The sequence below is a fragment of the Fringilla coelebs genome (genome assembly GCF_963513975.1).
Source record: "Fringilla coelebs genome assembly, chromosome: 4".
Taxonomy (NCBI): domain Eukaryota; kingdom Metazoa; phylum Chordata; class Aves; order Passeriformes; family Fringillidae; genus Fringilla; species Fringilla coelebs.
The window spans coordinates 17,615,995-17,632,732 of NC_140032.1; the positions used below are offsets into that span (position 1 = coordinate 17,615,995).

Genomic DNA, 16,738 nt, shown 5'->3' on the forward strand with positions numbered 1-16,738 from the left:
TTTAAAGAGGAAAAATTTATTGTGGCTAAATATCTATGCCTTTTAAACAAGTCTTGCATGTACAAAAGGAAAAAAAAAGAAAATATTATAATTTATAATTAGTGTAGCACACTTGTTACCCCTCCACTTATAATGAAGACACCTGGCCTGTTAATGCAAGATTATTAATCTTTTGTTGATGTATTAACTGCTACAATAGTGCACAATAATGTTCTCATTCTGATGAGACTACTGTACCCTCTAAAACACTGCTATCCCAGCTCACTTCAAATGCTCAAAACTTGATGCCAGCCTTGCTGCTTTCTTTTCCTTTTCATGAAAGATGATATTAAAATAACCAAAAAAACCCCTTACAAATGACAGGAGTTAAATGGACGAATGCTGCATTCTTTGATTTTTAAAGAAAATTAGGATTTGGATTCATTAAGAAAACTTAAATCATTATCTCAAACTAACTAGAGTTTCAAGTATTTCCTGTCTGAAAATTGTAATGAGTTTCAACAAATAACAACCATCAGCAGATGCCTTTATTACCTAATCAAATGCCATCACTGCTGATAACCTTGCTTCTTTGGCACAGCAATTTACTTCTACACTAAAGCTCATCTGGCAGTGAAAAGATGCTTTATTCTGGTATGTGGGAGAGGGAATGGTAGAAGTGTTTGAATTTATTTAGGTCAGGTGACTAGGATTGGAGCTTTCGAGTTTTAGAGGAAGAATAAAATACTTTTAATTCCCTGAAGCCAAAAGTCGTTTGGAACTCTTCCTAGATGCTGTGAGATGATTATGAAACTGGCTACTTTCCCAGTCAAATGGCCTAGAAAAATCCTTATCTCTAAAGTTTATGCTTGCTCCCAGGTAGATCAACCTGCCAATCCTGACCTTCTACCAGCTGGAAAAAGGCTGACTGTAAGAGAAACTACAATGTTGCTTCTTATCTCATAGGCAATGAATCATCTGTAAGGAAAGTGAAAACAGGAAGCAAAAGATAGCCAAGAAGTTACTCCCATCAGATTCACTCCCATCCCCCTGTACCTTTGGCATATACCAAAGCTGTGAAGTAAGCAGCAAAACTCAAAATAAATGTCAACAACAAATCTGTAATAAATCCAGTCTCTCTTAGGAGCTCTAATACATATGCTTCTCCTGCAAATATACTTTGCAACTGTTCAATAAACAATTTGACACTTAAGAAATTAAAGAAGCAATTTTCTTTACAACACAGTGTTTGCATAATGAAACAACCAAAAAAGCAAATCCAGCCATCATAGCATTCTAGTAAAATTCCCACTGAAACTGCCCTCTCACCTGCAGGTGAGATTATCCCTTTTTTGCTGTTGTTATTTATACTATACAATAATTCATTAATTCATATTAAGAGAACACTTAGCTATGTTAACTCTCTAATCACAAAAAAATACATCAAAATAAAGAACAGATCCCTTATTTAAGACAGTCTGTTCTCAGAAGTAATGAAACAAACAGTATATCACTTGATTTTTAAAGTGAAAACAGCTTTTCAAGAAGTACTTACAATCTTTCAAGAAGGTGTAATCCAAAGAAGGAACCATTCTTCAACTCTGTTATTTTATTGTTACTCAAAATCCTGTAAACAAAACCAATTGAGAACAATGTATTAAGTTTGGTAACAAATTTTTTGCTACAGCTTACACTTATTTTTTAACTCTTTTTGTTTAACAGCCTGTATCAAACTAAAATGCCTAGCTCATTTTCTTGAGGTGTATACAACAGCACTGCTTAAATATTATGAAGGAGAAAAAGGTTTTTTATGCCATCTGTTTTAAGTGCAAGCTTACATATATAACATCTGAAAGGAAGAACACCCATCTAGGATTATTCTAATAAGACCCAGAAGTGGTGTAGTAGAAATTAAGTATTAAAGAACAAATCAGTACATTCAACATTTTTGTCTTCTGTACCCATTTTAGTTTTCCAAACCAAGCAGCATCTTGCCTGCTTCCCACTTCCTCTGCTCCCCTTTTTAGCCACACACACACACATGCACTTTGCCCAGACTGTACTACCTTTCCCAGCCATCCTTCACACATTCATCCTATTCCTCAATACAATCTTTTTAAAAAAAACCTGCAAATAAGCTCAGCAAGCATTCATCTATCCTTTCTTCTCCTAAAGGACAACGCAACCACAAATTCCTTCTTCCTTTGAAATAACTGGATCAGGCCTATCTTGCCAAGCACTCCATCCCTCCAATCACAGCCATCTGAACACAGCAGACGCTAATTATCCCCAAGGTAGGAAATTCTTTGTATGGCTGATACTTCCTTACTTGGAAGGACCTGCTTTCTATACAACCACATAGCTCTCTGCTGGACAAAAAACCAAACCAAACCAAAACAGCCCATTTTCCTTTTGAATCATGTCAAATTTTGGCATCTGCAATACTCCTTACAAAAGGATTCACAGTACAACTCTCCAATCCATAAAAAATACTTCACTTCACTTTTGTTTTGAAAACACCTCCTGCCAGCTTTATTTAATGTTCCCCACTTCTAAGAAGTAAAACACACAGTAATCAATCCACTTACCCTCTTTTTACTATGTGCAATTATGTACAAAACTAGATGTCTTTTTTTCATTTGTAAAATCCATGTTTTACTTAGTTATTCTTTACACAAAAGCCATGGGTGCCACCTTAATTTCTGAGTTCTTTCCAGCTTTATTACACTAAAAAAAATTGTGAGGTAAGACCACTAGACCGGAAATAGTACACAACACACAGACAAGTCACAAATCTACATACTGGAATAATGACGTTCCATTTCCTATAATTTCCCAAGCAACTCCTAACATATAATCTGCCTTTATCACTTGTGCTAAGAATCTAAGATTTCTAGTCAGCTCAATGTCCATCATCTTATATAAGACAGCAGTGGTTCTGTCCCCAATTTTTCAATTTTTTACAGTGTGCTGCCGTTGCCATTTTATTGCCCAATTACTTTCACAAACTTCTTCCAAAATTCTTCACTTTATCCTCATCCTTATTACATCAATCAACTCACTCAACTATGTCAACCCCTTACTCACACTATTTTACAGGTCATTAGGAAATAAGTTGTGCATTACAGTTCTCTATGACTCCACTCCACTGAGAAGGATTTACTTCCACACCCTCTTCTTATCCTTTAGCAAGTCAGCTACTCATCTGATGATCCTCCATTAAGACTGACATACTTTTCTCATCAAATGCCTTTGGCAAGGGACAGACACACCTTTTAGAAATGCATGTTTCATTATAACAGCTGGATCAACCTTGTATATATTTTGCTGACTGAAGAACTCCAAAGGACTGTGGGGAAGAGCTTCTCCTTACAGAAGATGTAAATTTTCCACAGTACCTTTATCCAGGTGTCCAATATATTTATTGTAAGTTCTACACATTTTTCAACACAAACATCAGACTTGGAACCATGCAAATGGTGATGAACTTTTAAAAATGAGCATTTGCTATCCTCCAGTCCTCAAAAAAATCATGTTTATTCTAAGCAAGACTTCAGAAATTTCATCCCCAAGTTCTTCTAAAAGCTCTTCAGTCACACCATCTTGTCCTGGAAATTTATTCACTGTCAGATTGTTCCACAACTTCTGCTACAGTAACTTCAATTTCAGACAGATCCTCTATCAAATGGATCCTTCATATCCAACATGTCTCCACACTTCTTCACTTACACCAATTACTTCTTCAGGCTGAATAACTACTTCTGCACTTAAAGGTGCTACAATATGAGATTTCTTTCCAAGTCCACTACAACTTTCAGATGTCTTTTAAAACAGCCATAAACGAAACACACACACACCCCCCACTGTTTCCTCCAGTGCGTAAAATTTACTACGTAATGACAAGGACTTCAAAACACACAATGACTTAGATAAAAATAAAATACAGATATAGCAATCTATGAAAACAGCATCATTTTGACACAATGTATATTATATTACATAGTTTTCTTCTCCAGGTTTCTCAAAGATTACCTCAAGTCTCTACAGTTCAGACAAACACAGAGCGGGCATTTTTTTTCAAAAAATCTAGCTCTGACTCAATCTCTCTCTCTCATCTCACACACACAAAGTCAAGACAGCTGAACAAACTGTTTGAAAATTCTTCCATTTCCAGCCTGATGGTAAGAAGGTTTGAAAATTCTTGAAGTTAACCTTCACTCATTCAACAAAGGTAACATGTTCTGATGCTAAAATGAGGAGATTCCATTCCTTCTTCTCACCTTCCAATCACACCACGTATTTCTGCAGCTCATCTCAACCTATCCCTGGTGTCCATTGATCCACAAGCTGCAAATGTTAAACTACACATTTATCCAGGAGATTGATTTATATGTCAACTACACAAGTGTGATCAACCTAGTATCCTACACAGTCAGATAACACCAGGTGAAGACTGATCACAGGAATGGTGGAAAGGAAGAAGGGGAAAAAATGCTTAAAATTATACTGAGAAATTGCTGTTGTATTGCTATAATGCCTGTAACACCTACTAGAGTGTCAGTGAAGTGCATTTGCTCTTGTAAAAACATAGTTCTATAGTCCAATACATTAAGCTACCTCACAGGAAGAAAATAAGGAAAATTTTGCCTTGCCTGCAGCTGTGATAAACTAAATGAACAAAAGAAACAGCGCTGGTTTTTAAAAACACACTAAGAAACCAAGGAAGCACAGGTACTCTTAAAAGATATACATGTATTTCAATTACTCTTTCCATCAAGAATGGCACAATATTTAACACAAAACCACTATATACATTTGCAAGAGTGCAAGTTTGGCGGTAATAATAACAATCATATACAAATTGGAATGCCCACGAAACTAGTAAAATTTAACCTGAAGCATTAAAATTACACGTCCTAAAGCCTTTGAAACTACCACCCCTTCTACTCAAAGAGAAAAAGGTTTCAACCTAAATAATAAGTTATTATTTGTAAAAATGGCAGGTACTGGATACATTCACCAGAAAACCAAGTGAAGTACACCTCTACTTCAACATCCTTCATGGTTTCAGAAATGTATGCATGAAGAAAAACAGCAATAATATATAAAGTAGTAAATGAAGGAAGTTATAAAAAATCATTAAGAGTCAATGCAAACTGAACATAAGGCATAACAGCGGCAGCAAGAAAAAAATGCATACCAACTCCACACTTCAGGAGAAATTAAGGAAAAAAACACACCATCATGTTCACAAGCAAACATCGATCTAAGTCAACACAAGCAAGCAAACTGCAATCCTTGGTAGCACAGAAATTAAATTCTATCTTAGTTACAATTTACTTCGTCTAAGGATTTATTTGTATACCTGTGTTTTTTCCAGAAAAATAAGTTGTTCAAAAATGAAGCTGGAACCACTTCAAAAGTAGTTATAACTGACTGAACTAAATTTAAACTAAATAAAAATAACAGTTCTGTAAGGAAAAAAAAAAGTCTTCTGACATTGCCTATAAAATAACAGGTCTAACATAGATGCCTTTTAATATCTGGGTACAAGGTAAATTTCTCTCTTGAGTGTGATTTACAAATTACAGTCAGACTGATTAAGTATTTTCTCTGCAGAGGCTGTTAGTTGTTCAACCATAAAGGTTTAGTACAATAAATGATATATTTTACAACACTCCATATAACTTAAAACACTTCATCACCCAAAAATGTTGTGTAATCTTTAAAAAATGTAGTTTAAAACTTGCTATTAATATATAGTCCATACATTATTTGAAGTATTAAGAGATGTGGCACAAGAAGACAAAATGTAATAAAGCATCCACCTCAAAGTAGATGTTTTATAGTCACTTTCAGTTTCTGTACATTAATGTACAATGAAATGATGGACTATTATGTAGCACTTAGGCAGAGGATATTATTTGTGATCAATAATAATTTTAAGTTACTAGTTTAAGACCATAATTTCTCCAAAGAGGCAAGTAATTCTGAAATATGCTAACTTTTCCATCATTAAGAAATCTAAAGAGAAAACAGTAGAGTGCTACCATTGAGATGAGAGCTGCACTCATCCCCATCTTATTCAACTCTTTAACAAATGACTTTTGAAACATAAATGATATCACTGAAGATTCACGAAAGGGCTTCCACAGCCCAACGTCACTGTTGCTCCATATTTCCTATGAGCTCCATATGAGATTTTTGTTTTCTTTTCTTTTGCCTGATTGGAACAAATGCATTTTGCTTGTCCAACCCTTATATGTCAGAAAATAAAACATGAAACTAACGCAGGCAATGATAGCTCCTGTGTTAAAAAAACATGGCCATGGAATTAACACTAAAAAACCCTGGAAGAACAAGCAGCTGAAAAATAGGTTCTAGAAAGAATTATGGACATCTCAAGTCACCTTACAAGACAGCATTTCCCTCTTCCTCTGAGCAGAAGATCTGAGAGTCCAAGAGGTAATCTGAAACCATGTACCTCAAGAAAAGAAATGTACCAAACCCCTCAACCCCCTCAACTCTCCCCAGCTTTTCACGTATTCCAAGAACATTGCTGAAATGTTTTTGTTGAATATAGCTTGGATCAAAAGCCCACTTTCCATTTTACTCCATAAACTGGCAGACAACTTGGGCAAAGCTGCAAAGAAACTCAACTATGACTGTTAACTTATTGGTGAGACTTTTATCAGTATTTGCTCAGCAGGCAAAACATAAATGCAGTCAAACCCAAAGTCTGTTCTTTGTACTATGAGGAATTTTAGCAATAGGTACCAAAGATGATGTACTAACTTTCTTTCTCATACAGAAGGGGAATAAAATCATGGCTGAATCCATTTCTACCACTAGAACGCACTGAACAGTTTTGTTCTGAGAAACCATTTTGGCTTGTCAGCTATAAAACAACTATCCCTAAGATAGCAGTCAATTAGACAGTAATTTAGAATATGCCTCCTAACATCACAAATGAATCCTAATCTTGAGAATATTATTAAAACACACATACATCCATTAACACTATTACCAAATAGTCAAAATGACCACCAAGAAGCCTGTATGAAGCCTGAATGAAGTGTAACTGTTCGCTGAACAGTGAAGTAGCTTCCAAAACACATTTTAAAAGACTCAAACAGAGAGCTAAGAAATAGATAATAAATCAGATCAATTCATGGTGACTGGATACTCTAAGAACTGGGAAAGTGGCCACCACCAAGAGTCAGACTAAAATAACCATCTGCACACAACCAAGAAAAATGTTTTCTCCTGAAAGTAGTGAACATGGAAAAAGAAACACATTTCTTAAAGTTTATCTTGCAGAAACTGTGACTTAACAAGGATATAAAGCCAGTATTTTTCAACAGTTAGTATTTTGCCTTCTCGTGAGTTACTGGTATCAAAGCAAAAGAAACCTTGAAACCTAGACTGAACAGAACACAAATAGTACTTGCTTAATAGTAACTCTGAAATGAAAGCACACCATAAGCTTTATAAAGACCTATTAATAATTCCAAAACTCTAACAAAAGGAGACAGTATTTTCCAATTCAACAAAAACATTATAATTAAGGAAGCTTAGCAATGAAACATTTGCAAAATACAAGTTTGCAACAGAAAAAAGATTTCCTGCAATATTTCATTATTATGCATATTAAACTATATTAAAATTGTAAACTAAACCCCTCAGAAGTAATGAAATTACAGAATTAAAACTGTGTCTACTTATACTGCTCCACTTTTAACTGGTAATGTGCTAAATTTATATAATTTAATGAGGAATCTTTATTTTTCCTACACAATCCCTGGATCGTTCAAGCAGCGATGTTCACTATGCAGCACCGTTATAGAATTTTTTTCTTGATATTCAGTATGCAGCTACATGCTTTATTTATAGTTTTTCATTAAAAAAAAACCTGTTCTTAAGGACAGAAATTATTTCTAGTGAAATACAGTGCCAATCACTGGTGCAACACATCAAGTTCTCTATGTAAAAATACCAAATAAAAATCACCTTAGATAAGGACCAAACAGAGGGGCAAATCAGAATGTGAGAATGAGCAGCAGCGTTGGTGAAAATCATACTAATTTCAAAATGAATTCTTGTAAAATGACAAAATTACCAACTAAATTTTGCTTTCTTTCTTGTACTCATGCCAGGTGCAAAAGCCTACCGAGGAGAAAATTCAGAGGGCACAGCTACACCCTATTTCTTACAAAATTAACTCTGTGTTGCCATTTCTAAAGCAAATAGAAAGCACTGGAAGTCTAACCCTTGTGACCACTTCGTTCTAGAAAGCTTCCTCCAAGTTCTCTCCCCAGTGGTCAGATCTGTAGCACCTGCATTATTTTAAGATATCATGATCAACTTTTTCTGTAATAACTGGCTTGGTTTACTAACTTCTGCTCCCTCCTGATTTTCCCTCTTAGCCACCAGCTGTATACTTTTTAAGATTACCACTGATTTGCAGTTCAGTGCAAATTCACCTGACCCCAAAAAAAATCCATCCATACATGCAAGAATAATTTGCTTCACACAAAACACCACACAGGGATGCCTTGCCAGCCACTTCTAACTTTAGCTGCTATGGCAAATAAATTAATAAATTCTCTGTGTCATATCACAGTAGTACTAATTAGAATATGGACTGTCACACCCAGTCCCACATGTATTCACATTTCCTACCAGGTGTACCTGCTCTCTATGAAAGTGCTTTGTCTAGACATGTTAACAAGCACTTCCTGTCAGCTGCTGGCACACAAAGATACATTTACAAAAATTTATATCCTAATCCTACAGAAGTAAACAGTTTTTGGATAGCTTAGCTCCCTGAACTGACTAGGCATGGAGCCAGACAAATACTAGTACTGCAGCCAGGGAGGGAGGGGAGGGAAAAAAGCCACAAACATCCACACAGCGACAGACTGGGAGGCAAAGGTATGAACACACCAGCTCCAGTTTAGGCTACGGTTTTACCGACAGCTGGATGCTGGTGCAACATTCCCTACACAGAGGGAGAGATCTTCTCTCCTCAGCCCTTGCATCTTATCATCCCTGTGTCAGAAGCAGAAAGAGAAAGTTGAAGGGGATCTGCAGCACACAACCATAAGTCAGGTCACTGTAACCCATAGAAACATCAATGAGTCAATCAGCACACAAATTAAGAGACTGCTGAAAATTCCTGTTAACACCAGAGGCTGTTATCCTGAAACAACAGTCGAGTATTGGAATAAGTTGTCCGGAATGTCTGACAGGAGACTTTTAGAAACCTAAGTATAACTTGCAAAAACTCTGCCTGATACTCCGTTTCAAGGTAAAACATACTCTATAACAACATGGGAAAGCTAACTGGGAAAGCTAATAAGGAGCTCTTGTATCTGACAGAAACAGCACATCACGTGGACAGCACCAGAAGAACTTTCCTGGACTGTGTTATACCACTACCATTCCTCATACGACCCATCTCTTCTTACTGGCATAGAGATGTCAATCCTGTCTAGTGATTTCGGGTAGCTGCTGAATTTCCAAGAATGTTGCTGATCCCACATCAAGCCAGTTTACACTCAGCCTTCAGTACCTTATTTGCTCTGCCTTCATTCTCTCTTTTCTGGTTTCCCACCTCCATAACTAACATATCAATTCAAAGAAACCCACACTTCCATCCCAACTCCCAGCACCAGCCTCCACCTCTTAATACAATCCTTCTGCATTTATTCACTCTAGACTCTAACCTCCCTCCCCCTACCTCAAAGCACCTTCTTTCCCTAGACTGAAGTGACGTAGTAGAGGGCACAGATTGTACTTTTAGACAAAACACCTGAAGTCAGCACAGCCCTCAGCCACCTGGAGTCTGGATGAATCCTAGAACACACTGTCCACTGCAGAAAGAACTGTGGAATTAAGCTGCCTATTTCTTAAACATCTTTAATCAGTCTGCACCTATTATGTTTGGGTTTTTTCCCTCCCCCCAAAAAGCTTTTGGTCTGTTTTACCGAAAAGGTCGAGTTCCTACTCCAGAAGTGAAAACTCTGCAGCCCGGCCAAAACTGGATGACCAGCTTGGATCACACACAAAATGAAAGTAGGCAGTCTGGTCTGCTCCCTGGGGCCCAAAAGCTCTGCACTGCAGTGCCTTGGCATCTGCTTGGCCCCAGGGCAGCCTAGAGATCTGTGGAACAGCGCTGTCCCCACCACTGGACATGCCCTGCGGCAGTGCACGAGGATCAGCCACAACACAGCGATCCACATAATTAGTACGGGATATGATCTCTAGCACTCTAGAGCAACAAGGCATTACAGTTTTCACTGCTAAACAGCCAAACAGTGAATACAAGGGGAAAATTAAATCCTCAGCTATTTACTAGGTAAAGACTAGAGACATTTAATAGATTATAAAATTTTTAAAAATAAATTTAATTCATTATTTATCTAACTACCGAAAGCAAAACTCACAAAAACATACTTTATGTGACATTCTTAAACAGTTTATTATCACTGGTGAAAAGAAATGCTCAACTGTTTTTAATCTTCATGGATTAACTAGTAGTACAAAAAATGCATTTAAACAGAACAGATTCAAAAATTATAGACTGTAATGGTGAAGATAGACTATATAAGGCAGTAATGACAAATCCATGAACCTGCAACATATCTGGCCCACGCAAAGTACATATGGGAACCATTAAATCCTGAAAAATCTAACTTGCAGCTCCATAGTTGTTTTAAATTACCAAAATAACCCCTGAAACATGAGCAAACTGCAAGCATAGAGACATAAGAAGTTATTCGTTCTTCATCACTGCAGCACAAATTCTAGTTCAATCCTTTTACTCTTGGCATTGAATAAAAACAAAAATTTCAGTATTTTGCAGTTCTGAAGCAAACCCGGGAATACTACTGATCAATAAGAGACAACAATAAAATAAAAAAGTACTAATTATGAAGATTCAAATCTGTCTTCTTGAGGCTAGACATAGCATAACACATTCAACATTTAATAGTCACTTTAGGGCTAATTGAAGGGCTAATGAACACATGAACATTGCTTACATGGGTATCTACTTAGGAACAAAGGTATTGGGCAATTTTACATTAATATGGTAGCTCTGAGAAATAAAAAAAAATAGTTCCATTACAAAAACTTAAATTTGCTCTCCAGAATCATGCAGAACTGAACTCTGTCCTTCTCCCTTATTTTCAACTCAACAGTAACCAATACATAGCTCCGATGCAAAATGTGAGCCCCAGGCTTGTAATAACTGCTACAGTTTGATCTGTGGTACAGAAGCCATATTTCTGATTATCTCACGTGTTTAATCAAAAGTAAAATAATCTCATTGAGAAAGGCACACAAAAGAATTTAAAAATGCTTATACAAAAGAGTAATTTTTTTATTAAAAAGAAATATGAATCAATATAAGAATTGAATACAAGACTGCATGAAGACTATTGCCAGTTACAAAACCACCATGTATGTTAAAGTCATTACTGCAGCACTTCATGGAATAGGAAAACACTATTCAATCTTGACAGTGTATCCCAGTGGACACATATAAACCATGCAACATGATGTCTTCCAAAGCTGAATAATTTTTCCTATAGAACTAAATATTGCAATTTAGAAGAAAACTGTTCATATTGTTACATCAGAATTTTCTTGCAATACTCAAATACATACAAAAGCGTACATAATAAGAGAATATTACATGTACTCAATATCCTATAACAAGCTCACAGCAATGAATCCATGTTGGAAAAGTACATACAGAAAAGCACAAAATTAATTCTCTTCTCAACAAGGTAAAAGGCACACAAAATCTGATAGAAGTATAGAACACAAGCCTAGCAGTAAATTACACACTAAGGATTTTTAGGAGTCAGATGGTACTGATGAAGAGGCATGTACATGTACACAATTAGTACATTGTGGCTACAGTTCTCAAGTACTAACTCTGTACTGCCTTGTGTTCATAAGTAAGATGCATTTTGCACAGCCTGTGTATCCACTGGTCAAAGAAAATGTTAAGTTTTAATGGGGATTATTAGTACCTTGTAACTTCAAAAATGTTACCACTGCCCAAATTATTAGTACTGAGCACTTTAACAGTCTAACACTGACTATTAGAACAAAAAAAAACAAACAAAAAAAAACCAAACCCAAGCCAACAGCTATCAAGAGTACCATCAAGCTAGTAAACAGAAATGTACTTTAAAAGAGACTAACTTCCACAGAAGATACTTAAATTACATGACTCAGACACAACATAATAACATAGTGCAATACAAATGGCTTCTTGCAATATCAGTGACATTTTGCTTTGAAACTTTTGAAATTTAAATTTTTGTCATAAATAGAAAAATTGCACAGGTATTTGGAAGTCCAAGTAAGTATGCATATGAGCTTCTTAATGCATGCAGTTTGATGTGATTTTATTTAGGAGCTGGATGAAAGCTGTAACATTTTAAGATGTTTCCTAACAGCAACCAAGTTAAACATACCTTTGAAAAGCTCTGAACATTAACCCAGGCAAATGCTCTGGCTTGTAAATCCTAACACTTTTTTTAAGTGCAAACACTGATACTCCTATGCTCCTAAGAGGATATGTGCTTAAGCAAAGTTGTTTGCAGAGCAGTAAGCTTCCTGATCCAGAAATGCAATTCTTTACTGAGTACATATGCTTTTCCTTTGTTTATTTAGATATGTTCTGATAACATATGTAACAGGTAAATAATATTCACAACAAATAAGCTTCATGGGCTTGTCTTCAGTGGACTTACACATCCCCTTCCAAAAAACAACATAACAGCTAATAGCCAATAAGTTCAAACAAGTATTCACAATCATCATTTGAATTAGCACCAAGAAATACAACTGCAACAGATATTTTATCTCAGGCTTCTATTACAAGAGTACTGGGCATTCCTCACTTAAATGTGCATCATGGCAATGGATTCAATACCTACTGAAATAAAGACCATGGCAGACAAACCACAGTTACATTCACCCTGATTTGGTATATTCAAACCAGAAGCATCTCATCTGTCTGCTTAACCTACAAACATCAAAGCAATCGATGGTGTTCGTGTAGATGCACCCTTCATTTGCATCCAAATCAGCTGTTATTATATAAAGCTAAGAAAAAACTTTTCCTTAGGAATAAATGAACTTGAATTCACCTTGGAATTTGACCTAAGTGCCCCATAAAGCAACAGCTAGTTCTACCTGGATCATAAAGGAAAACCAATTTACAGTACTGCCAGAAATCCTACACATTACTTACTCTCCCATAAACACACTTCCATACTTTAATAGTCCTCTTCCCGTGTCTGCTTTTCTTCCTCAATCATCAAACAACCATGTCTGCTTTTCTTCCTCATTCATGAAACAAACTTACTTTATCTTTTACCAGTTGAAATCAAATTAGGATTTTTTCTATATTGTCTGAAGAGTCTCATCATACTGACATAAATTACTGGGTCAATAACATGTTTTGTGGCAAACACAAATTACGTGACCTTGCCCAACTCATAAATTAAGTGACCTTGCCCAACTTGTATCACCATTAACCACTAATTACAATGGTGCTCAAGAATGAAGGAACCTGGCCAGCATCCTCAGATGCTACTCACTTATCCTAATTTCCACTACTTCTCACTTATTTTCTCACTTTCTACAGACTATTGTCCTCAAAAGTATTTCACTGGGAAAAAAAGAAATGGTAAATGCTAAAGGCACAGTAGTTAATCTACTGAAAATCTAAGAACTTGACCGGTGATAAGGAAGAAATCAGTATTTCCAAAATGCATATCATCACTTCATTTGCATCATTCCTAACTCATTCAAAAAACAAGAAGTTACATAAAGCTATATAGGTCATTGTATTTAAAACTGGTTTGTGCAAAATAGAGTCAACATAAAAGAAAATTAACTGAATTAAAATGCAGCTGATATACACAAAAGTGATCTATTAAAAGCTACTTATCTCTGCAGTGATCCAATAATCCAAAAAGATCTAATAGAAGTAGTACTTATCTTAATAGATGAATCCCACAAGAATCAAGATAACTCAGAGCAGTTTGACTCTAATCAGACAACTGTTCACCAAGTGCTGCAATTTTAAGTATCAGCTTGGGGAAAAAAAACCCATCATTTTTGGCAAAAGATTAGGTAACAATTAATCCAGGCACTACTAATCAACATGTTAGAGAAATGGCATTTGGTGACAAAACCCACACATCGCCAACACTTTCAATCTAGGTTAACATGTATTTGGTAATAATAATTAAAAAACAAACAAACAAAAAAAACCTGAGACTAGAAAGCCATGCCTCAAGAGTCAACAAACATGCAAGATTCTGAACCTGAGAACAACGTCTAGGTTTAGGAAAAAAAGGTAATTGGTTTAATAATCCTTGCTTTATATTTAAGCAAAATTTTGAAGTGTATGTTCATTAAATTGTATCAACACAGTTATGATATTTCCTAAAAATAACAATGAAAAATGACATTGTTTCTTGCTATGTCTACTAAAAAGTTCAAATCAGAAAAATATTTCAGAAGTTGTTATGAACTTCAAAGGCTGATTAATTGAAAGCTACTAATTAGTGTATAAAGATATGCTCTAGATATTGAAGGAGTATGAAAATCAAGATGAAAGATGAACCATTCTTCCAAATTCTTCTGTCACTACAATAATGAACAAAGATCCACTCACAGCAAGGCTGCTGTGTTTGGTATCTGCTTGTCTTTCACAGCAATCATAGATGTGATTCAAGTTTTTTTGAACCAAAAGAACCCCACGGTGAACTTCAGCATATCAACCATACTAGCATCTACTTATATCAAAATTTTTATGGATAATACCATACTCATAACATTTAATCAGCTGCAAAGCATTTGAGACTAACAAAGACTAAAAGAGATTTGCTGATCAAACTACTGTCACTTCTACTTTTTGCCTGGTTTTCTACTTCAGAAATATGTTCAAGTAGGAACATCTATAATAATTTCTCACAAGTAATTTAGAAATATTGTCTGAACCCTTGCAGCCATTCAAGTAAGAACAACTACTTTAGCCTTATTTAGCTCCCATTTTTTTGCTTTCCCTTTTCTCACAAGTCCAGGTCCATGCATCTGCTGAATTCACACCTCACTAAGACTTCTGGAAGAACACCATTCCTTGGTGTTTCAGTGCTGTCAGTGCTCACAAAAACAGCAGGTTGTTCTCATGACAGCACATTCTGTACTTCTTAAATGTCGAGTTACTGGTAGAGCTTTCAAACCTGCGATTTCCAGTTAAGCAGACAAATATCTTAAAATATATCCCCATATTACAGTTCCTTTTCCCTGACTTTCCTGCAGACAACTTGGTTGCACTTGAGTCTTCCTTACCATGGCAGCACAGGCACAATAAGCCTCTCTAAAGATTAAAGGGCAAGGGTTTCACTTTGGGACCACTCACTGGTGAGATCCAGTGCTGAGCGATCTTACCCATGCCAGAGGGATTGGACCAGCTGATCTGGAGATCTCCCTTCCAATCCAAACCATTCTATGAACTTCTTTGCTAGAGTCATGTCCCAGAAAGGAAAACAACTTGCAAAGCCTCTCTTTGCACGTGCACACTTATGTCTAAAGTAAGTGGCAACATATTTTTTACTTTGGATTAAGTTGCATATCCTGTTTGAAACTTGTTATTCAAATGGATAAGCAGGAATTGCCTCCGCACAAAAACAGCCCGCCTACTGAGGGATGAAGGAGGGAGAGTTGGGGATGCTGTTCCGCGGGGTGAGCGGAGGCGCGGAGGGAGCTCCACGGGACGGTGCCTCCCCCCAGTGAGTTACGGGACACTTCGCCCCCTTCAAAAATGACCACCCCGGGAAACTACCGGAAAACATGAAAGTACATCCGCTGCGGGGGCTTTCTCCAGCACTACAGGGGAGTCACCTACGCTCCCACTCCCCCCCGGCTCACCCCATTTTACCTCAGACCGGCGCTCCCACTCCCCCTCCGCCCGTCCACGTCGCACCGAGGCTGCCCACCCCCCACGCGGGGACGGTACTCACAGGGTGACCGTGCGGTTGGGCAGCGCCTCGGGAGGCAGGACCTGAGCGAGCTCCAGGTTGCTACAAACTACCTTCACCTCCGCCGGGCCGCCGGCCGCCGCTTTGCCGGCGCTCTTGGGACGCCCGTCGTACTTGCAGCCCGGGGGCAGCGCGGCACCGCCGCCGCCGCCCAGCACCGCCAGCAGCAGCAGCGCGGGCACGACCCGCGCCGGGCGGCGGCGGCGGCGCGGCGGGCGGCAGAGAGCGCGGCGGCCCGGGGGCAGCATGGCGGGGCCGAGCAGGACCCTGCTCCGCTCCTCCCGGCGACGGACGGGCCGGCCGGGAAAGGCCGGAGGGAGGGAGGGAAGAAGGGGGCTCCGATCCGCCCTGGCCTAGCCCCGCGGGGGCGGTACCGCCGCCATGCGGTGCCGAGGGAGCGGCGGGCGGGCGGGAGCCGTAGCGGCCGCGGCCGCCTTTGTGTGGCGCGGGTCGGGCCGAGCGCGGCGGCAGCAGCGCCGCCTCCCGCCGGGGCCGGACCCCGCGGCACCGATAGCGCCCGCCGGGCCGCGGCCCCACTGCGCAAGCGCCGCGGTGGCTGCCGTGCCCCCGCGCATGCGCGGCGCCGGGCGGGGGCCGGGGCCGGGGCCGGGGCCGGGGGCGCCGTGCTCGGGGAGCCGGTGTGGCGGCCGTGCCCTCATGGGCACAAACTGTGCGCTCTGGCT

At 38.5% G+C, this 16,738-nt stretch overlaps 1 protein-coding gene across 1 annotated transcript in view; it reads right to left on the reverse strand.

Moving 5' to 3' along the window:
• Positions 1 to 16,303, reverse strand: part of ADGRA3 (adhesion G protein-coupled receptor A3) — a gene marked incomplete at its 5' end in the record, with an annotated part of 54,132 nt that extends 37,829 nt beyond the window's left edge. Inside the window, 2 exons of the mRNA XM_084204310.1 lie at positions 1,535 to 1,606; positions 16,038 to 16,303. Coding sequence (XP_084060436.1) covers positions 1,535 to 1,606; positions 16,038 to 16,303 — 338 coding nt within the window. The remainder of the gene's footprint in view (positions 1 to 1,534; positions 1,607 to 16,037) is intronic.
• Between the last annotated feature and the right edge of the window lie 435 nt (positions 16,304 to 16,738).